At 34.4% G+C, this 22,655-nt stretch overlaps 1 protein-coding gene across 7 annotated transcripts in view; it reads left to right on the top strand.

The window, feature by feature from the left end:
• The window catches only part of CTNNAL1 (catenin alpha like 1), a 96,327-nt gene that overhangs the window by 1,136 nt on the left and 72,536 nt on the right, over positions 1-22,655 (top strand). For 4 of the 7 annotated variants that reach the window (XM_051966923.1, XM_051966945.1, XM_051966908.1 and 1 more), the window contains one exon: positions 13,201-13,347. The exons of 2 other annotated variants lie outside the window; for them this stretch is intronic. In XM_051966923.1, the coding sequence (XP_051822883.1) occupies positions 13,201-13,347 (147 nt within the window). Of the gene's footprint in view, positions 1-13,200; positions 13,348-14,800; positions 14,853-22,655 lie in introns of those variants that run through there. One more of the 7 variants, XM_051966915.1, reaches the window with a different exon arrangement.

Genomic DNA, 22,655 nt, shown 5'->3' with positions numbered 1-22,655 from the left:
CCGGCGCTAAATAAACGCCTTTGCAGGGCTGAATGCGTGTATTTCTGCATGCTCAAGGTGCCGTCTTAAAGTGGAAATGCATTTTGGGGACACTGCGCAGGTTGACCAATAACAAATGTATAAACCTTGCAGGGAGGGAGGGAGGGAGGGAGGGAAGGGAAGGGAGAGAGAGAGACCGACAGAAAATGTGCTAAAGTTACCGTCTTAAAAGTGAAAGACATTTTGGGGGCCCAACTCAGGTTGACCCAAGTTTTAAAAAGGAAATCTAGATAATTGGTAAAAGGGAGGGTGTGTGGAGTGGGATTGTCTGGAAGAAAATGCACTCTTTTTTATCTGGATAAATATGTTTCTAAATTCTGATTGCACTTTTTTTGCTTATTACAACAACAGCAAAAACAACCTTCAGTATTGTCCTGGAGATTTCGTATGGACTCTGTTCAGAATTAATTAAATTCTGTGTAGAAGTCTAAACTTATGTTTATCATACCTGATTTTAAAAGTTTTAGTACAGTTTGTGAATATTACCAAAGAAGGTACTATCAACTCCTAATCTTTAAATTTTTCAGACGAATAAGCTGCGTTTTCCCCCCTATTTATTACAACTTGTTTTTTTCCTCAAGTTTCTGTAATTTGGCTACAGTCCTCCTTGTGTGTTTGAAACTAGTGCTTCTAGTCATTAATGACTTCTTCCTGGCCAAATCCCATACATAATCAGCTGTCTTGACCTCACTTCTGTCTTTGCTCGTATTGACACTCCTTGTTTATTGAAACTCTTTAGACTTTCCGCTTTTTAGAAGTTATGCTGCTTACTTCATTCTTCTCAGATATCCCTGACTTTGTTCTCTCTTTCTTTCTCTCTCTCTTTCTTTCTCTCTCTCTCTTTCTTTCTCAATTTCTTTCTTTCTTTCTTCTTTCTTTCTTTCTTTCTTTCTTTCTTTCTTTCTTTCTTTTTCTTTCTTTCTTTCTTTCTTTCTTTCTTTCTTTTTCTTTCTTTCTTTTTCTTTCTTTCTTTCTTTCTTTCTCCTTTTTCTTTCTTTTTCTTTCATTCTTCCTTTCTTTTTTTATTCTTCCTTCTTTTCTTTTTTCTTTTTTTCCCTTCCCTCCTTCTCTCTCTCTCTCTCTCTCTCTCTCTCTCTCTCTCTCTCTCTCTCTCTCTCTCTCTCTCTCTCTCTTTCATAAACTATCTTTGAAATCTCAAGGCTTACTCATGAGTCCCTTTCTCTTCTGCTCCCACACCCGGTGCCCTGGGGAATTTAACAAAATTGTATCTTCTTACTTAGTAGATACTAAATACTTTGCTCCTTAATTTACATCTTCAGCCTAACTCTTTTACACTATCTTTTTAGTCTACTTGGATGTCCCTTTGACATTTTAAACTTAGTGTGGTATCCCTATCCTTCTACCTTGCTTACTTAGTTGATACCAAAAACCATTGTTGTTCCTTAATTTATATCTTCAGCCTAGCCCTTTCACACTGTCTTTTAAGGCTACTTTGGATGTCCCATTAACATTTTTAATTTGTTGTCCTTGGTATCCCTATCCTTTACTCATTTTTTATTAGTCTTGAAACCTTTTTTTTTCTTCCTGTTTTTCTCTCCACTCCCATCAACCTTTTCTGTTCATAAATTGTGACGAAACACTTAGATTGGAATGGAAAGGAGGGCTCATTGGTTAAGAATCTTTAAGTACACACTGAGGAGTTTGTATTTGATGGAATAATAATGGCTACTTATTAGCAGGAAGGTTATTTAATGAAACAATATCTAAAGAAAATTTAATGTAGCATCCCATATAAGAAGAATTATAGCTTGAAGATAGAAGCAAGAGCAGCAGTTCTGTTAGAGAAACAAGATTTAGAACAAGTTGATACAGGCATACCCCACCCAATGACATGAATTGATTTCATGAAAATAGGACACTAAAAAAAACATTACTGGAGGCAGTGCTACAACAACAGTGTTATAAAATGAAGATATGTTCCAGGATAGGCACAATTTGAACAAAATAAGTCTTTACAAAGATTTGAGAGTAATAAGCAATTGAAACATTGATTCAGAACTGAGAAAATTAGAGCTAGGAGGAGATGGACAATACTGGAGCTAACTAAACTTGGCAAGGAGGAAGAGACTGCTGTGGCATGGAAAAAATTAAAGGTGAGATCTGATGCTACTGTGGCCAGAGCCACTATAGTCCTAGCTCATCAATAGCCAAAAAAAAAAAAAAAAAAAAAAAAAAAAAAAAAAAGGAGAAGAGGAGGAGGAAGAAGAAGAAGAAGAAAAGAAAAACAACAACAATAACAATTTCAAATTGGAAGTTGGAAGGGTTTTTGTGCTCCCTTTTCCTTTATCTTGTTAGAAAAATGAGCCCTGAACTGGAAAGGGACAGAGTTGCATGAACATCAGTAGAACCAACTACTTTAGTAATTCCACTTTCCTTTCCTCCCCAAGTTGGAGCATTATTATTTGAAGGAAAGAGAGTCTCAGAGAGATCACACTATTAATTATAGGAAGCAGTTAAGTAATCATGCATATGACTTAGGATTTTAGGACTTAAACTAGAAATGGCATTAGAAATACAAATCTAATCCCCTTATTAGATGAGGAAACTAAAGTCCAAGGATAGCAAAGAGCAAGCAAGTTATAAGTGGCAAAATCAAAGTTGAACCCAGATCTTATTTCAAATCCAATGCTTTTTTCCCTATACTGTGTGGAATGTTTTGAGAATGCTGAATGTGTGCATCTTTTTGACATTGTCATGGTGTGCCAATATGTTTAGAATACAGAGAAATCTATTAATAGACTTCACTGTTTCCAGATCATTTATAAAGCAAGAAAGTGATGATTCAGTTTGAGTCTTAGATGCTTGGTCAAACATTTCAACTAGGTTTCCTGATATTGCAGTGGGTTTTGGTTAGCATGTTTGTATGTATTGTTATTAATATTATTATTTTGAAACTGAGTCTTCCTATCTTACCTCGGAAATACTGCAGCCATTTACAGGCTTAATTCCAATACTTAAAAGTGTAGAAGCTTTAACTTGCTCCATTTTTCCAACTTGGGATAGGTTGCCTCTCCTTGGACAGCTTGCTAGCACTTAGCTCCAAAAAGCTCATCATATTAATTGTCAGGCTTAACATGGAAACCAATTGGTTTTAGTTCTACTTCACTACTCCTGAATTCAAGGAATCTATCAACTTTAGTCCCTTTCCCTCTCTTCCCCAGCAGGGATTACATCACACCTAACTGGTTAGTATATGTTATTGTTTCTGTTATTTCTACCAATAATAGTGGTATATGATATAAATTATATAACACTTTAAGATCTGCAAATATAAGTGATGTTGGTTGGATCAACATTTTGCATAGAAGCATAGACATTTTAGGATGTAGAAACTTAAAGCTATGGAGTTATGTGATCCAACCCTCCCTCTAGAGTAGCAATATCTTCTGTAACATTGCTAAAAGTTGATTGTGTAGCTTTTACTTCAGCACTTCCTTTGTTAGTAAGCTCACTAATTATTTGCTGTTCTTCAGTCATTCCATCGTGTCCAACTCTATATGATCCCACAAATCATAATGTCCTGTAACTTTCACCCTTGATCCTGATTTTACCCTTTGAAGTATCACTGAATAAATCTTCTCTTCTCCATGACCGTCCTTCAGATATGTGAAAGCACCAATTCATTCAGCAGGTACTTAATTGAATACCTACCATGTAAGGAATAATATGATATAATGGGTCAAGGGCCATCAAGGAAGGAATCAGGACAACTTGGATTCAAATTCTGCCTCTCTATATTGGGCAAATTAATTACTTAACCCCAGAGATTTAGTTTCCATGGCTGTAAATTGTAGATAGGATTGTCTACTTCAAAGGTTTAAATAAAATAATGTATTCAAAGTGCTTTGCAAACTTTAAAGATATATATATGTATGTATGTATTTGTGTGTATATAATATATACACTATGTATATTACAGGAAGATAAGGTAAGATAAGACTTTTCTAAAAATTAGAGCTGCCCAATAATGAAAAAAGCTTCCCTGATACTTAGTGCAAGTGTCTGTGTCGAGAAAAAAGTCTCATAGACAGTATGATCTATGAAGTCACAAAGAATTTGATACAATTGAATGACTGAAGAATGACAACAAATAATGCTCTTACTGACAATGGAAGTGCTGAAGTAAAAGCTACATGACCAACTTTTATGATATGCCATTTATAATTACATATTATATTGATATACATATCACACATATCAGAGGAAGGAGTTGAATCCAAGTCTTCTTAGCTCTATGAGCATACCTTTTTACTATGTTGCTTTTAATAAATTCCAATTATTCTCATAATAATTATATTATTACCATGTGTCAGAAGACACCATCAGGTGCTACAGTTATTGTCTCCATTTATTTATTTATCTAGCCATGTATCTATCCATTCATTAATCTTTTTATTTATGGTGTCTATTCCCAAACCAAATATTCCTGTTTTTTCAACTGTTCCTTTCACATCACCCTTCCAAAATGAAGTTTAGTTTGTCAGTGTTTTTCTTTAAATGTCTCTTCAGAGAAAGAACTGATGGAGTCTTAATAGAGACCAAAGCATACTATTTTTTACTTTCTGTATTTTTTCCCCTTTGGGTGTCTTTTTTCACAACATGACTAATATGGTAATATGTTTTTCATGATTGAACACATAATCTGTAACAAATTGCTAACTGTCTCAGGAAGGAGGGAGGTGAAAAAGGAAAAGAGAAAACTGGAACTCAAATTTAAAAAAAAATGTAAATATTGTCTTTACATGTAACTAGGAAAACATAAAATAATAGTTTTTAAAATGTAGTGCCCTTAACTAGATATAGTATTTCACATAATGCTTGATCACTGCAAAGTACATTGGATGTATGTATTTCTTCCTGTGTTCTAAAGGTTAAAATGACTTTAATTTTTTTTAAGTAGCAACATTTCACTGCTGGCCAGTATTGAGCCTGTGGTCAATTAAAAGGCCCAGATATATTTAATATAGACTTCTACCAAGCAAAAATTCTCTTCTACCTATTCTATATTCTTGCAAGTGGTTTTTGAACCCAGTTTCTTAGTGCCTAATAAGTTTAATTTTTGTAGTTTTGAGCTAGTTTTGAAATCTTTTAAAATCATTTTTAAGAGTGAATTGGAGTCAGAGAACCTTGGTTCTCTTAGTCTTCGCAAGTTAAAACTTCTTTGATTTGGGACCAGTTATTTTATTTTTCTGGACCTCAGTTTCCTCCTCTGAAAACTGAGAGGATTGTACTAGATCAGGTGTTGGCCACTGCCTTTTTTTGGTAGAACCATGAGGTAAGAATGGTTTTTATAATTTTAAATAAGATATTGTGTTTAGAAATGTAAAAGCCATTGACAGGCCGTACTAAAATAGGTATTGGCTAGATTTCATCCTCAGGCCATAATTTGCTGACCCTTACACTATATGATCCATAAAATCCCTTCCAATTCTTTGATTTTATGAATACTGATTTTTTTCATTCTTTTTTAAATAATAGCTTTTTATTTTTCAAAATACATGCAAATATAGTTTTCAGTGAATACGGATTTTTGTCATATGTTATATTAACAGCAATTCATTTGGGGAAAGAGCCAAGAGTTTTATTTGATTTTATATAAGTTTAATATGAGTCAAAAGTCTAAGGCAATTGCTTATTAAAAACTATCAATTCAATTTCATAAGCATTTATTAAATCTCTACCAAGTATGAGTATGATGCCTGTGATAAAAGAGGTAATAGTTCTGTGAAATCTGTATTCAGGCTACATTTAGAATATTGTGTCCATTTCTAGGTTTCATACTTTCAGTTGGGACATCAAGAAACTAAACTGCATTTGAAATGTAACAAAGATTGGAAGTATTTAGAAATTATGTCATTAGGGAAAAGTTGGAAGAAGTAGACTATATACATGTTAGCTGTCATATAGAAGAAGGAATGATTTTTTTCTGTTATTTCAGAAGACAAAAAAAGTGGGACCAGTATGTAGAAGTTGCAGAAAGGGAAAAAAATGTTATACGTGTGCGCACGTGCGCACACACACACACACACACTTTTTTAACAATTGGAACTGTCCAATAATAGATTGTGCTGCCTCATCCAAGTAGTCAATTTCTTAGTTTTAGAAATGTTCAACCAGAAACTGGTTGGCTGCATATTACAAATTGTTCCTTTCTTGAAAGAGTACCCCCACATTATGATGGAGGCTGGACTAGATGATCTCTATGTTTCCTTCTAATTTGAAATTCTATGATTCTGTGATAATCAGTTGAATAAAATTAACATGGTTTCTGAAAGGGAAAATAATATCACTCTTAATTTTTAAAGTTCTTTGAAAATGATGAATAAGTATGTGGACAAGAAGAACTAATGACTTTATTCAGACTTTCAAAGATCTTTTGATAAGAATTCATGCTAAAGTGGTTTTAAAGAAAAACAATTTAAAAAGAAACTATGTAGCCATAGTTTTCCTTGGGTAAACAATATGCTATTATATAGTAATGGGGATGGAAAAAGACAGATTTGAGACAAATTTTTTAAAAGGCTCAGCAGAACTTAGTGATTGGTGAAAAGAGTCAAATATGAATCTCCGATGCCAGCTCAAAAAATATCACATATTTATATAGCATTTTAGGTTTGCAAAATGCTTTACATGTATTGTCTTATTAGATCCATGTTTTTAAGTTTGGAAACCATTGAGAGAAAAGGAAAGTCTATAGTGGGAACTAGTTTTACTGGATCAAAGTTCATCAGATATATACAAAAGGAGGGGAGGAGAGTGATGCAGTACAATCACTGATTAAGGAAAATATGCTCATTTGTACCTCTGCATATGTCATGTAATTAGCACTTTACTAAAGATAAGGAAGAAGAGGACTGGGGAGCATTGAATATGCTTGGTAGAAGGGGAAACTGGAAGAGATAGGTTTGAGGAGTCAAACTGAGATTATCTAGCTAAGGTAGTTATTCTTGCTGTTGTTTTTTTGTCTGCCTTTCATTCTTGAAGAGGACTGTGACATAATAGAGTAATACCATGATTTGCAATGTGAATTAGATTGAAATAAGTGAAGAGAGACTGCAAAATCACCAAACTCATATTCTCCTCTGGAGCCATTTGGAACTAGTGGCCAGAGATAGATCACAATGAGTGGACATGGCCCTGGATGCAGATGGAGTTAAGGACTTTTTTCTCTGAAACAGATGGAAAATTAAGAAAACTTGGACCTACTGGCCTCTTATCTCTTCAGTTTTGTTTTCTTAGGCTCATAACTACAAGTATCATTAGATAAAAAAATTTAGTGTGTCTTTTATTTTTTCATAGAGAATCTTAGAACATTAAAAGCAATTTCAGAAGTGGTTCATTACTCATTCATAGTATCCAAGATATACATAGTGAACTCTGTGGGTTAACTATTCAACTATGGGAAATAAACATTCTTTATCTTCTTGATTTTTCCTTTGTAGAAAATTAGAATGAATGCTTTAAGTAATGATTCTCATTGGGGGGTTCTGGAGTATTCCTGAGCTTGATACCAAGTTAGTGCTTTTCATTTGCTAACATCCTGGCATTGCAATATGGCTAAGAGATGTGATTCCATAGTGTTCAGTGAATTCAAATTGGTCTTACCCAGAAAACAACAGAGAGATAGATGATGGTTATTAACAAGCTTTGTCAATTGCAAAGGAAAGGTAGCATCAAGAGTGTCATTAGAGAGGGATGTAGCCAGAAAAGATGGCTTGATCAGATAGTTGGAGTGAGGGAGAACTAGTGGACAATGTTTGTGTTCTGTTGGTATCTACATAATGTCAAAGAATCAAGAGGATAGACTCCATCAGGTTGAATAATTACAAAATGAAAAAGCATTTCAAGGCACTGTGTGATTGGCTTAAATGGTATCATAGTAGGATAATATTTTTTTTTAGGTAGGCAATAAGTTTCTTCCCTCCAGGCCTTGAAGACCCAGCTGCCAAACATCACAGCATCTGAAGCCCAGGATATGTTAAGGGATTTGTAATGCATTTTGACATTTAAAGGTTTCTGTTGGATTCTGAAGCATAGTCCTCCTGTTTGTAGCCCTTCCATTTAATTTAATGTTGGGAATCTGGAATTTCCCCTTCGTTATAAACTTTGTCTGGCTTTCAAGCACAGTAGATGATCCAAGAACTAATAAATGAAAGTCATATTTGAAATGGATTGATGTAATGTATAATGTGCTAGTAGCAAGTCAAGTTACAAGACTGTAGAGATTCAGAGTTTATGGAGCAGGAAAAAAAGAGAACATTGAGGAATAAGTAGACTAATTAGGTCTCAGTGGGGGAAATGACATAGTGGGATGTTCTGGTTAACAAATGCATTATCGTTAGTATGGAATCCTGGATAGGAGAAGATTTGTGATGGGTTCACTGACACTGAGTACTGTAATCTTTAAAAAATTTAACTAGAAGTTGTAAATATACCAAAGTTTTTCCTCCTAAGTGCTTCACTCAAGGCAAGTCTTGTACTTCTATATATAGGGTGATATGAAATCATGGTCACTAGAAATTTAAAAAGACCAAATGAAATGGCTAGAATATCCTAACGTGTTCCTTGTCTACAGTTTATCATGGTATACCTAGAAGACCTTCCTGTGATTATGTATAAATGAGTTCTTCAATTTACAATTCTATGCATAGTATAGGAATAGAGTTGCTTTTCAGAGTAAACAGTTCCATCTGAGTATAGTTATCCTGCAATTACAGCTGTCATACAAAGCCTGTTCTACATAACATAGAGAAGCTTTAAATTATTGAGGAAGGTGGGACAAAATTGTATCTAATAAATAATTTGTTCCATTGCTGAAAAATGGTTGTTCTTGCATAACCTTTTGCAACAAAAATAGTTTATATTAAGTGAGAGAAAGGCCAAGTAATCTTTTGTAAACATTTATAACAATGTATATTAAAATTTTTGCCACTGATAGATATGTACCACAAAAATATCATAATTATATATTTCCCTTTTAGATTAATTCTGAATGATGATCTAATTCCTACTTAGATTAAGAATCTTAAGTTGGTTTTTATTCACGCTGCTTAAATTCATATAGAACTAACCCCAATTAAACTTTTCTCCCTTTTCCATTAAAAATTGTAATCTTTTTCCATATGGATTTTTAGGGCGTAATCACATACATGAGTCCTGAAAATTAGTCGTGCTCTAGATCTGTGATCCTACTTGGACAGTCTCGTGTGCTTTGTGCTGACATTTGATGAAAAGTTATCAATTTAAATTAGAGGTCCTACTAACTCAGTAAATGCAGAATGGCAGTTGGAATTCCAGTTCTTATTATAGTTGAGTTTCCTCTAGAAAATTGCCTTTTCTGATGCTTTAATATTGACCCTCTAAAATTATCATTACTAATTCATCCCTAAGAAATCAGAGAGACCATTCAGTGTTGTTGGGATTTTAGTAGCTGAATAAAAAATGATAAGCTTCAGGATCCTGAGTTTCCAAAAAATGAGTTTTATTACTTGACAAGTTCTTGCCACATGGTCAGAAAGATAGCTCTCTGTTATGTGTGAAGTCCAGGTTAGCTCCCTGTTGACCTCAGGATCTGCCAGAGTCAGGATCAGCAAAAGTCCTTGGTGTTTTGGAGGAGAAGTAAAGGAGATGCGCGAAACTGCCATAAGCTCTCCACCTACTTACCTCCCTTTTCCTTGTTCTCCTCCAAAGTCACTCTGGCTTGTCTTACTCTACCTCATAATCCCTCCTACAATTATCTGTATACACCAAAAGATCAAGCCATCACAGAATAGTGAGAAGGGCTATTTTCCAAGCATATGCTAATAGAGTATTGTCCCATGTGTAATTAGCCTTAAGTGCTTGGTTGTCTGATTCCAGTGCACTTATTCAGAGTTTCTGCCCTTTACAATTATATAAGATGCATTTTAGTTGTAGAATGTAAACTTTATCCACATGATGAATATACTCCCTTCTAGCTTGAAGCAGTTGCAGTTCCAGAGGAAGATAGAGACCTCTAGCCCTTGTCTCTAGATTTCTTATCCCCATAAGACAGAAAATGGGGAAATGATGGTCTTACTCTTATCTTTTGTTCCTTATTTGTCCTAAAATAGGATCTTCCTTGTCTTCCTTTTACAAGCTGTTAGCCTGCTAGCTAAGCCTCAACTTTTATGTAAAGCTAAATTACTTTTGTGACTTTAAAAGTATCTTTGACTTGGGAGGTCCCCTTTGTGGACCTGGATTTTCTTTGAGTCAGGTGCATTCTTTTTTGAATTGCTTTCACCCATGGCAGACCCTGCAGGAGGCCCAAGATTCCTGGCAGCAGTATGTTCCCTAGCTCTTGGGCAGCTGGATACATAGATAGGCTTTTAGAAAGGGATTTTTTCAGTTAGCCACTATTTTTTGCTTTCCTTCTCATAGTCTCCTTATCCTTTAGGAAGTTGAAGAATAAGAGACAATTTGTGAGAAATGGGGCAAGGCCTTTCTATAGATTTGCCCCTGGGATGTCTCCTCAGACATTGGATTTCTTTCCAAGGAACGATTTGGAAGGGAATACCAATGGAAGCACCTTGTCTTTCTTTGTAAAACTGCTTGGTCCCAGAACAATCTTGGGGACCAGGAAAATTGCCTGAGAAAGGGTCTTTAAATTATAATAATTGGGCTTACTTTGCAGAAGGGAATGAAAATGTGAGAGGCCCAGCTCTCTCTCTCTCTCTCTCTCCTCTCTCTCTCTCTCTCTCTCCTCTCTCTCTCTCTCTCTCTCTCTCTCTCTCTCTCTCTCTCTCTCTCTCTCAGAATCCCTTCCTTTTGTTATTCTTGCAAATTGCTTTTAATTAGATCTTTTCAGCCAACTGAGAGGAAGAAGGAGCTCAGAGGACTCTGGTTAGGGATTCAAGAAAGTATCTGACTTAAAGTACACCTTCAATTATTTTAATAGCATTTGTCTTTTCATTTTGTCTGTCTGCACCTCTGTGTTTGCAAAATGTCATAGATGCAGCCAGAAAGAAAAACTTCTAAGGAGTAATTAGAAAAAACCCAGGGAAAGTTTTATTAACATTGCTAACTCCCACCTTAAAAAGGGAAAAAACTTGACTTTCTATGAACCCAGCACCAACCAAGTTAGTTGTACAGTACAGTACAGTACAGAAATCAAGTTAATTAAAGTTATAGAACTGCTAAAAACATTTTTAGCAGATCTAGTAGTTTTGAGATTAATCATTAAATTATTTGGCACCAATTATCTTTTTTCTTTTCTAACTCAAAAAGGATACTCATTTGCTATGAAACTTAGTAAATATACTAATTGATAAATAATGGTTCTTTCTGAAACTGTAGAACTGAGACTTGGCATATAACTAGAAGCTTGTGGAAAATATGTTTAAAACTAGCTAAAACTGGCAATTAAGAAAAGTGGGGATGAGATTTAACAAAAAACAACCTTATGTGGATTGGCTTTGCATTTTAAAACTATTCCTTTTCCCTCTTCATAGAACGTGGGTGGTGTGTAGCTTAAAACCATCTCTTTAAATATCAAGATAAATTGTGAATTTTGTGTGATGAGTCTCTTATTATTACAATTATGTGATATAATCATTATTAACTTGTATGTGCTAAAATTGTGAACTTGTTTCATTCTGGGCATAAGATCTTAGAAATTTTTGCAAAATTGAAGTATTATTACTAGAAATTTAAACAGAGTTCTCTCTTACTCAAAGAGATCACATGCTTGTATTTCCTAATTAGGTGAAATATGTTTAAGGTGTTACGTTGCTCTCTAAATTGTATATTATGCAGTTTATACAAATTGTATGAGTTATGTTTTAAAATTCTGTCTGCTCTGCTGGACTTGAGTTTTGTTTTGTGTTGCGACTGTCTTGATTGAGAGCTCAAAGTATATGAGCCCTTTGATCTCAGAGGCAAGAAGAATGAGGTGAGAGACTCATAGAGTGTGAAAAGAGCTCCAGTTTATTATTCCATACAGCCTTGTTGATATACATTTTTGCAAGCATGATCAGTGTGTGAACAGTAGGCAATCTCCAATCACCATTCAGAGATGCAGCTTGTGGGATTTGCATATGCATGGTATCTGCCAATGAGAGGAGAGCCAATCCACATCAACAACCTGCTTATACTTGAGAGGCCTTGGCAAGGCGTCCCTGCTTATGAGCAATTGTGCTGTGACCCTCAGACCAAACCCATCCCCATGTCACACATCACTGCTCCTTGCTCAACACAGGCATTTCTGCAATGTGGCAGAAAACTTATTGTGCACCAAAGGTCGAGGTGGCCTCTGTACTCCCTCTCAGCAGGGTCCCATATCCTAGTAGTGTTATGAAATTTTCAATAAAAATTACTTAACTAGCACCTATGTTCTTAATTTTAGAAGCTTGAGTTGTCTGAAATTAATTTTAAAAACTAAAACTGGTTACTATTCTGTGTAGGAAGGAAGGATAAAGTAAAAACTTTATCTGGATTTTATTTTCAGATCAGTTAGCTCTCCCCCCTTATTGTTTGGGGAAGTGGAAGAAAAAACTCACAGAACCATTTATGGTAGCAAGGTAGGAAGTGATCATGGTACAAAATATGAAATTTTCATATAAGAAAGGAAATACAAGTGACAATTGAGCCATAATTTCAAAAAATTCTTGATTAAAGATTTTAGGCAGTAATCTGAAATTTAGAAATTGAATCATAACATTATTTTGTATCAGTGGGCATAATGACATGTGAGGTTATAGTTCACCATTCCCTCTCTGGGTGGAACTGCTCTTTCACCTGACCTGAGCCATTCTCTACTTCACTATTATTGGGAGAGGTGGAAAGAATCCCACTCATGTTCATGCCTTTTCTGGACTCCCCTGCTGGTTAAATGAAAGTTCTTTAACTTTAAATTGCTTCTATTATTTAAAGGAATAGCACATATTTACAAAGTGTTAATAACTGAATATTTGTTTTTAATTCGTTTATTCTTCAAGTCTGTGTTTGTTTCTGTAATGCTAAAAATCTATTTAGATAAGATGTTATATGATGAGTTTTACTGCTTAGTAATGAAAGGATTTTTTTTAAATAATAGCTTTTTATTTTCAAAATACATGCAAAGATACATGCAAAACCTTGTGTTCTAATTTTTTTCTTCCTTCCTTTCCCCAACCCCTTCCATAGACAGCAAACTATCCAATCCAATACATGTTAAATGTGCAATTCTTCTATACATATTTCCACATTTATCATGCTGCACAAGAAAAATGAGATCAAAAAGGGAAAAAAATGAGAAGAAAAAAACAAGCAAGCAAGCAAACAACAAAAAAGGTAAAAATACCATGCTGTGATCCACATTCAGTCCTCACAGGCCTCCTTTTGGTTACAGAATGGCTTTCTCTATCACAAGTCCACTAGAATTTGCTGGAATCACCTCATTTTTAAAAAGAGTTATATCCATCAGAATTAATTATTGCTTAATCTTATTGTTGCTGTGTACAATGGTTCTTCTCACTTGATGTAGCCTCAATTCATGCAAGTTTCTCCCAAGCCTTTCTGAAATCATCCTGCTGAACATTTTTTACAGAACAACAATATTCCATTACATTCACATCCTATAACTTATTCAGCCTGATAGATAGCCACTCAGTTTCCAGTTCCTTGCCATTACAAAAAGAGCTGCTGCAAACATTTTTGCACATGTAGGTCCTTTTCCCTTTTTATGATCTCTTTGGGATAGAGGCCCAATAGAAATACTTCTGGACCAAAGGGTATGCACAATTTTGTAGTCCTTTAGGCGTAGTTCCAAATTGATCTCCAGAATTGTTGAATAAGTTCACAATTTCATCAACAATGTGTCAGTGTCCCAGTTTTCTCACATCCCCTCTAACATTTATCATTATCTTTTCCTGACATCTTAGCCAATCTGAGAGATGTGTAATGGTATCTCAAAGTTGCCTTAATTTGCCTTTTTCTGATCAATAGTAATTTAGAGCATTTTTTCACATGATTAGAAATGCTTTTAATTTCTTCATCTGAAAATTATTTGTTCATATCCTGTGACCACTTATCAATTAGAGAATGGACTGTATTTTTATAAATTTGAGTCAGTTTTCTACATATTTTAGAAATGAGGCCTTTATAATAACCCTTGGATGTAAAAATGTTTTTCCCAGTTTTTTGCTTCCCTTCTAATCTTGTCATGCAAAGAATTCTAAGAGACATTTGTTAGATTTTTGATTAATTGCAAGTTCTATAAAGATGGTTATTTCAAAACCCATTTAGCAAATTATTAACATTTGTTAAGTGCATTATGGTCTCATTGTTTTTATGTTGGGCATAAAGATTTGTAAACATTTTTTTCATTCCATCTCTGAAGCCTCTGGAATCCCTTAGAAACTTGATTATTTGTCAAAAAATCTCTTGGAATTATAACAGATATTGTTTTGAGTTTTGAATTTGTATGTGATTGTCTGGTGAACCATTCAGTCAGTAATTCATTCAAGAGAAATGCCTTAAGTTACTCTGAGAGATACCATCCTGAATTTACAGGTGAATGTCTAATTGGACTAGAGTTGGGAGGACAACCATAGTCTCTGCTTAAGATTGGATCCTTCTGACTCAGTTTTCCAGTTGTGTTCTTTTGAATAGCAATGTTTCCCTCCTGATTATTCCTGAGTCTGTCTATGCGGTGGAATTTTTACTGTATGATTGGTTGTCAACAGACTATTACCTGAAGTCAAATAGCTAATGTAATCATGTTTCTGCTTTCTTCCACTTATAGCATATCTCTATATTCAGAGCAAGTGATCAGATTAAAAGCTATGAGCAAAAATGCAAGTATAAAATATTCCTATTTTCTCTCTGAAAATGTGTGGTCATTAGTTGAATGACTGTTTTCCATCATGGTAGATGAATATTTAGCCTAGTCATCTGTCTGTTACTAGAGATACATCTTATTAGAATAAAGTTTTTAACTTTTCAGAATGTAAGAACATTTAACCACATTTTAAGAAATGGAACTTAAAAATAGTTTCTTTGTTTCATCAATGTAAAAGTCAGTTTTATTTAAGCTAATGGGGAATAACATTTTTTTTGTCCTCTGTGTCCTTTGGCACAAAAGTGTTTTCTTACAATTAACTTATTTGACATGAAAAACTGCTGGCCAATCTATATTGGCCTCTCCTAGTCCATCCTATAACAGACCCTGGCAAAGAGAGGATATACTCTTTACCCTCTAGGTGGTTTTAAACATCTTTAGGCTAGCTTCTTATACCAGAGACAAGCCAGTGAAACTTTTCTTAGGCCTTTTAGGCTACAAAGATTGTTCTTTAGTCTCTTGTGAACAAGCTAGGAGAAACTGTTAGGCAGGATTATCAGACATGCCCAAGGTTTGATATTTTGTGCCCAAGTGGCTCCTGAAAGTGCCCTCTTTTAAAATCTGTTCAGAGGAGAGATGCTTTTCTAGAAAAGATTGACAGAGAGATTTTACATATATGCCTAAATGTAGGGATTTGGGCTAATCTCTCTATCTCAAAGTCCTGCTTTTTGAAATATAACTTCAATTCTCCAGAGCAATCTTCTTTGTGGGGATCTTGGCTACATTCTGTGCTTGGCATCCCACTTTTAATCAGCATCCAAGCCTTAAGTAGATCTTTTGCTCTTAAGTAGGCTTTTGTCAAAAGGGCTTTTAATGAAAGTCTCTGGAAACTGAGATCTCTGAAAAAGTCCATCATATTCCCTTTCCCTTTTAATTGATACTTCTGGGTTTTCTTTCAAGGTCTCTTCTTGTTGATAATATCTCTGATAAAAGAAATGATGCCTGATTAGCTATGTACAAAATCTTCAAGGAAGGTGGAGAAAACTGATCATATTCTCTCTAGGTCATTTGTTTTCCTCTATATTTCTTAAGCCTTATTTTTTTTTATCCTTTAGCCATATATTCTTGCTCCCCACCCTGAGTGTTCCTATCAGTAAAAGAAGAATTCTTTGGTGAGATTAGGACAAAGCCTGATTTCAGGCACCATCTATGCCCCTAAAGGATATTTTCTCTACCCAATGCCTAAGCCCTTTTAAATACTTTGGCATGTGTATTTTTGTGCAACCCCTTTGTTAGCAATGATACTGTCCCTAATCTCTACTTGTTAGGTTTCTTTTCTTCTAGGATTTATGAATTCACCTTCAGATGAACAGCACTAGACAGCTATATTGATCAGCTTCAGGGATCTGACTCAGAATTCACTGAATAACTAATTTCATTCACCTTCTAATCCACTCTCGAATTTCACTCTATGTCCATTCCCAGCAGTAGTTCAGAAGATGAGATCATTGTCCCATACCCTAAGGACTTTGGGACCTATTTGTTTGGAGGGAAACTGATTGATGGAATGAATGGAGCTTAGCAAAATACTACCATCTTATTGGACTCCCCCTCCCCCATAAGGTGCAAACTGACTCTGCACTGATCTCTTATAGTTCCCTAGTAACCAGCTTTATATTCTGTGATGTCACCAAACTTTGATTTCAGTTCATCTCTGTAACACTTCAAGCACATAGACCACTATATTTCATTCTTAGTTTCTGGACACTACTTAACAAGTATCTCCAGATTTGATCCCTAAAAAATTCAGTATTGGTCTACTAGGTTGCCTTCTGTTTGGGGGTCCTTAATTCATTTTTCAAAATATTTCTTTGATAAATGAAAAGAGCAGAGAAATGATGAGGTCCTGAATGATGAGTGTGATGAGCAAAGAGAAACTGAAGAATTGATAAAAATTATTCCCTGAGGAAGAAAAGTCTGATAATAGAGATAAATTTAGTTTAATGGTCCCAACCTTCTTGAGGTAATCCAGTGAGAAATCCAGGCGGGATCAAGTCTCTGAGACTAAATTCTCCTTATAAAACAATTTATGGCCTATGGATTCACTACTACCCTCTGTTGGGTCAGTTTACCACTGGCATTGTACCTCACGGTGTTTTTTCTCTTACCATTCCCCCATGCCATGTGGTATCTTTCCTAATTCCACTATGCTTCTTAACCCCACTTTTCCTCCCTAAAACTAACTAACTCTTTTTAGGGTGCTAAGACTTTTTCAGGATTTAGTCTGTCAGCTAAGGGCATACCCCAACCTCATGGGATACTCCCTTTCTACTAGATAATTGTGAGTTCCACTGAGAAACTTGTCTTTCATATGTTCTTTCACTCTATTTCATATTTACCATTCCTGGTGTCTTATTGTATCCCTTCATTTTTTCTGTAACCTTTTCTTTAAATAAAACCCTTTTGCCAGAAAGAATAACCATTGTGAATTCTTCAATTGAATGCTAGACTTAGAGTCAGGAATACCTGAGTTAAAGCCTACCTCAGATCTAGTTGGGTGACCTTGGGCAAGTTACTTTACTTCTTTCAGCCTCTGTTTCCTCATCTCTAAAATGGGGATAATAATAGAATCCATCTCACAAAGTTATTGTGAGCATCAAATGAGTTAATATTGATAATATGCTTAATAAATCTAAAGTGTTACGTAAATGCCAGCCGTATTATTGGGGTATTTGTAGCTCAATTCTTCTTTCCCCTAGATAATTATATTGGGAAATCAAATTCTGTTATTTATTGAAAAGGAAATCTGGCATACTGTGTTTAATAAAAAAGAAAATATAACCATTTTAAAAAATTTAATTTCTTATTAAGAACTGTTGATACAATTCATTTTTATTATACTTTATTTTCTGACTATATCCCTTCCTGTTCACCTATGCAGTGATCCATACCCATAATTTTTTATCTCTTCAAGAAAAAGAGGTGCATTTTCATCTCTCCTTTCTGGAGCCAAATTTGGTTATTATAATTATATAATATTCAGTTTTACCTTTTGGGGAAGTGGTCTTTGCATTTACATCATTGCATTTGCATATGATGTTTTCTTAGTTCTTTATTTAATTCATATAAGTCTTATCATGCTTCTGTGAATTCTTCATATTTGTCATTTCTTATATTAATATTTCATTACATTTACTTCCCACAGTTTATTTAACTTTTCCCCAGCCAATTAGCATCTATTTTACTTCTAGTTATTTGCTGCCACAAAACAGTACTGTGCTGAATGTTTTTTCTTTTCTTTCTTTCGTTTTTTTTTTTTGTTTACTTCCTTGGGGTATAAGGTATAGATTTCTAAAAGAATGATCAACTCAGCTGTAATGGACTTGGTGGAATTGATTCAAGCAATTCCAATAGAAGGTTTTTTGCTGAGGCAGTTGGGGTTATGTGACTTGCCCAAAGTTATACAGCTAAGAAGTGTTAAGTGTCTGAGGTCAGATTTGAACTCATGTCTTCCTGACTTTAGGGCTAGTGCTCTATTCCCTGTGCCACCTAACTGCCCCCCTCCAATAGACTTATGATGGAAAGAGCCTTCCACATTCAGAGAGAGAACATGGAGACAGCATAGTATTTTTACCTTTGTTGTTGTTGTTGTTTGCTTGCTTGCTTTTTTTCTTTCTTTTTCCCCTTTTGATTTTTCTTGTGCAGCATGATAAATGTGGAAATGTGTTTAGAAGAATTATACATGTTTAATCTGTATTAGATTACTCAATGTCTAGGGGAGGAGGGAGGTGAAAAGGGAAGGAGAAAAATTTGGAACACAAGGTTCTGCAAGAGTGGATGCTGAAAATTATTTTTGCATTACATGTATTTTGAAAAATAAAAAAGCTATTATATAAAAAAGAAAAGAATAAAAATAAAAAGGCTAAATAACTTAGTTTGTAATTTTGAGATAATAGAGGATTTCTCTTTTTAAAGATAGAGTAGAGAGTACTTTGTGTCTATTCTGAGGGAATTTTACTAATACAATTCATATTAAGGTTACTTGTTCAAAAGGTATAAGTTTTTGCACTTGGGACAAATTAAAAAGATTCTTGTTCCTTTATTACAGGTGCTTTATGTGCAAGGTACTGCAGAGTATCTAGAATTATTGATTTATATCTCTGTGGATCCTACTTTGAATACCAAGTTAGCATCCTAGATACCTTAGAATCAACTGGAGTCAGGATAAGCAAAAGTCCTTGGTCTTTAGGGATAGAGTGAAGGGAAGGGACGCAGGAATCTCCCCACCTCTCCTCTTTGTCTCCCTCCCAAAAGTAACTCTGGCTTGTCTTACTTCACCCTCTAATCCCTCCTACAATTCTCTGCATACACCAACAGATAGAGCCAACACAGAATGGTGGGGCAGGCCATTTTCCAAGCACATGCTAATAGAGTACTGTCCAATAAGTAATTAGCCTTAAGTGCTCAGTTGTCCACGTGCACCTACTCAGAGTTTCAGCTCTTTACATCTTACAGTCAGTTCTCTGTCTTGTTTATCTTTTATGGGTCCTAGAAAGAGTACATTGCATTGCACATTTAGTGTTTATTGAATTACATCAAAGAAATGTGAGCATCCATTGTTAACTCTTTTTTCTTCAATTCTACTACTCAAATCCCTTCAGAATTATCCTTTTTCTCTCTAGTTTTGTCTAAGTCTTGGAGAAATTGTTGCTTTTCTTTGCTAGGTCCATATTTCTTATCTCTTCTTTTTTCCCTCTTGGAGCCTTTTTCTATTATCATAGGACCATGGAGTGAGAACTGAAAGGAACTATACAGATCCTCTCTCTTTATAATTTTTAGTCTCTCTTTATCCATTGGTTTCTTCCCTAAATACAGACTTGCTCAGATTTCCCCCATCTTTTAAAAGTTCCACTTGACTCTCCTGTTCCCTCAGGATATCATCTTTTAGCTCTCCTCACTATTATGGTTAGACTCTTAAAAAAAGATGTATGTCTTTGTTGCCTTTACTTCCTCACATTCACCAGACATTATTAGGAGTTTCCCTCTGGGCTGAAGGGTCTTATACCTTACCCAGAGTTTCCCCACTGACTGTGACTCTCCACAACCCGGACCTAAAATATACATATCCAGCCCTAATATCTCCCAAACTCCAGTCCCATATCATCAAATGTTTACTGAACAACTCCACTTGAATATCCCATAGACATTTCAGATTTCAAAAGGGAACTCATTATCCTCCTAAGCCTTCACTTCCACCTAACTTTCTCATTTCTGTCAAGGGAAACACTGTTCTTGTAGTCACTCTGGTTGAAATCTTCAGTAGTATTTAAGTTCCTTGAAAACAGGAATGTTTTGTTTTATTTTTTTCTTTCTAATCTTGATATCTAGCAAATGCCTGGTATATTATTGGTGTCTAATAATTACTGATCAAATTGAACAAACTGCAAAGATAAATTAATAGGACTATATAATTGAATAAAGTAGTTTCTCTCATTGTCTTTCTCACTTTTCCATGGAAAAGTTTCCTAAAACATGTTCCTTGGAAGTTGAACCCAAAATCTTCTATTGGAATCTGTAGGAATCTAGTTTCTTTTTTAGAAAGATATAAATATAATATTAGTCCAAATATAGATTACCTGAAAATATTACCATCATTCATAAAATGAGGTTTCTTGGGAAGGGTTGTCTTGGGAAATAGATGCTGAAACCCACAGACTACACTTGTGTTTTATACAAATCAAATTTATATAACTTCATTAAACAATATAAATTGACATATATTTGGACTAATGTAGCTTAATTGATTTCAATTTGTAGGATTGTTCTGATGAACAAAAATTTGGGCAGTTTTATTTCCATTTTACTTCCTAGTATTTGTTTTTCCAATAAAAGAGCATGACTAGTTCTGCTTTTTCCCCCCACAGGTAATATGCAAGTACTGGTTTTAGCCTTTGTATTTCTCTACCAATAAATAGTTCCATGAGAAGGTTCTTGCAAAAGAAAGTGTTATCATACTGTTAGATCTTACTCTTAGAAATGAATTCTCATATCTTTTGTAGACAGATGATATTAAAGTCAGGCAAGAAGCTGAGATTAGGAACTTTATTAAAAGTATTTCCAAATAGATAAATGATCAAAGGATATGAACAAATAGATCTCAAAAGAAGAAATGAAAGTTATAAACAACCTTCTAAGAAGTGCTCAAAATTGGCACTAATAAAAGAAATACAAATTAAAATTATTTTGAGATTGGCACTCATCAAATTGCAAAGAGGGCTATTCTGTGTTGGCATTATATATACATATGCACATAAAAATTCACTGGTAATGGCAGAGGAAATTGATCTAACCTATTAAAAAACAAGCTATAGTTTATGCAAATTTTTTATAATTTAGAAAAACTAGATATAATAGACAACTAACAATTATTGAATAGAAATTTTATAGAATATAATAATTTTTAAAGAAATATTAATACTTTTACAAAATTTGATCATATGTTGGGACAAAAGAGATCATAACTAAAGGCACAATTGATGAAGAAGTGGCCTTGAAGCCTAGAAGAATTGTGTTCAAGTACTTCTTTCAGTACACTCAGCAATTTTCTAAAACTCGGAAGCTGTAGAGGAGCTTCCTCACCCAGAAATTCCCACTCTAATAAAATCATATGTCTCAACGAATGGACAAATACCTTCAAAGATATAGTTTGCCCAGATTAACAGAAGTAGTAAATTGGTTAAACAATTCCATTTTAGGAAAAGAAATTAGAACAAGTTATTAAGCAACTCTCTAAGAAAAAATCCCCAGAACCAGATGGATTTACATGTGAATTCTACCAGACATTTAAAGAACAATTAACTCCAATGCTATATAAACTATTTGAAAAAATAGGGATTGAAGGAGTCCTACCAAATTCCTTTTATGACACAGATATGATATTGATACCTAAACCAGGTAGATTAAAAACTGAGAAAGAAAATTGTAGACCAATCTCTCTAATGAATATTGATGCTAAAATCTTAAATAAAATATTAGCAAAAAGATTACAGAAAATCATGCCCAGAATAATAAACCATGACTAAGTAAGATTTATACCAGGAATGCAGGGCTGGCTCAATATTAGGAAAACTATTAGCATAATTATTATATCAATAACCAAATTAACAAAAACCATATGATCATCTCAATAGATACAGAAAAAACATTTGATAAAATTCAACATCCATTCCTATTAAAAAAAAACTTGAGAGTATAAGAATAAATGGACTTTTCCTTAAAATAATCAGTAGCATCTAGTTAAAATCATCAGTAAGCATCATATGTAATGGGGATAAGCTGGAACCATTCCCAATAAGATCAGGAGTGAAACAAGATTGCCCACTATCACCATTACTATTCAATATTGTATTAGAAATGCTAGCTATGGCAATAAGAGTTGAGAAAGAGATTAAAGGAATTAGAATAGGTAATGAGGAAACCAAATTATCACTCTTTGCTATGATATGATGATATACTTAGAGAACCCCAGAGATTCTACTAAAAAGCTATTAGAAATAATCCACAATTTTAGCAAAGTTGCAGAATACAAAATAAATCCACATAAGTCATCAGCATTCTTATACATCATTAACAAAACCCAACAGCAAGAGATACAAAGAGAAATTCCATTTAAAATAATTGTCAATAGTATAAAATATCTGGGAATCTATCTGCCAAGGGAAAGTCAGGAACTATATGAGCAAAACTACAAAAAACTTTCCACAAAAATAAAGTCAGATCTAAACAATTGGAAAAATATTAAGTGCTCTTGGATAGGTTG

Source organism: Antechinus flavipes, chromosome 1 (genome assembly GCF_016432865.1).
Source record: "Antechinus flavipes isolate AdamAnt ecotype Samford, QLD, Australia chromosome 1, AdamAnt_v2, whole genome shotgun sequence".
Taxonomy (NCBI): Eukaryota; Metazoa; Chordata; class Mammalia; order Dasyuromorphia; family Dasyuridae; genus Antechinus; species Antechinus flavipes.
Note: the sequence above shows the minus strand (reverse complement) of the source record. Positions and strands in the feature narration are given on the sequence as shown.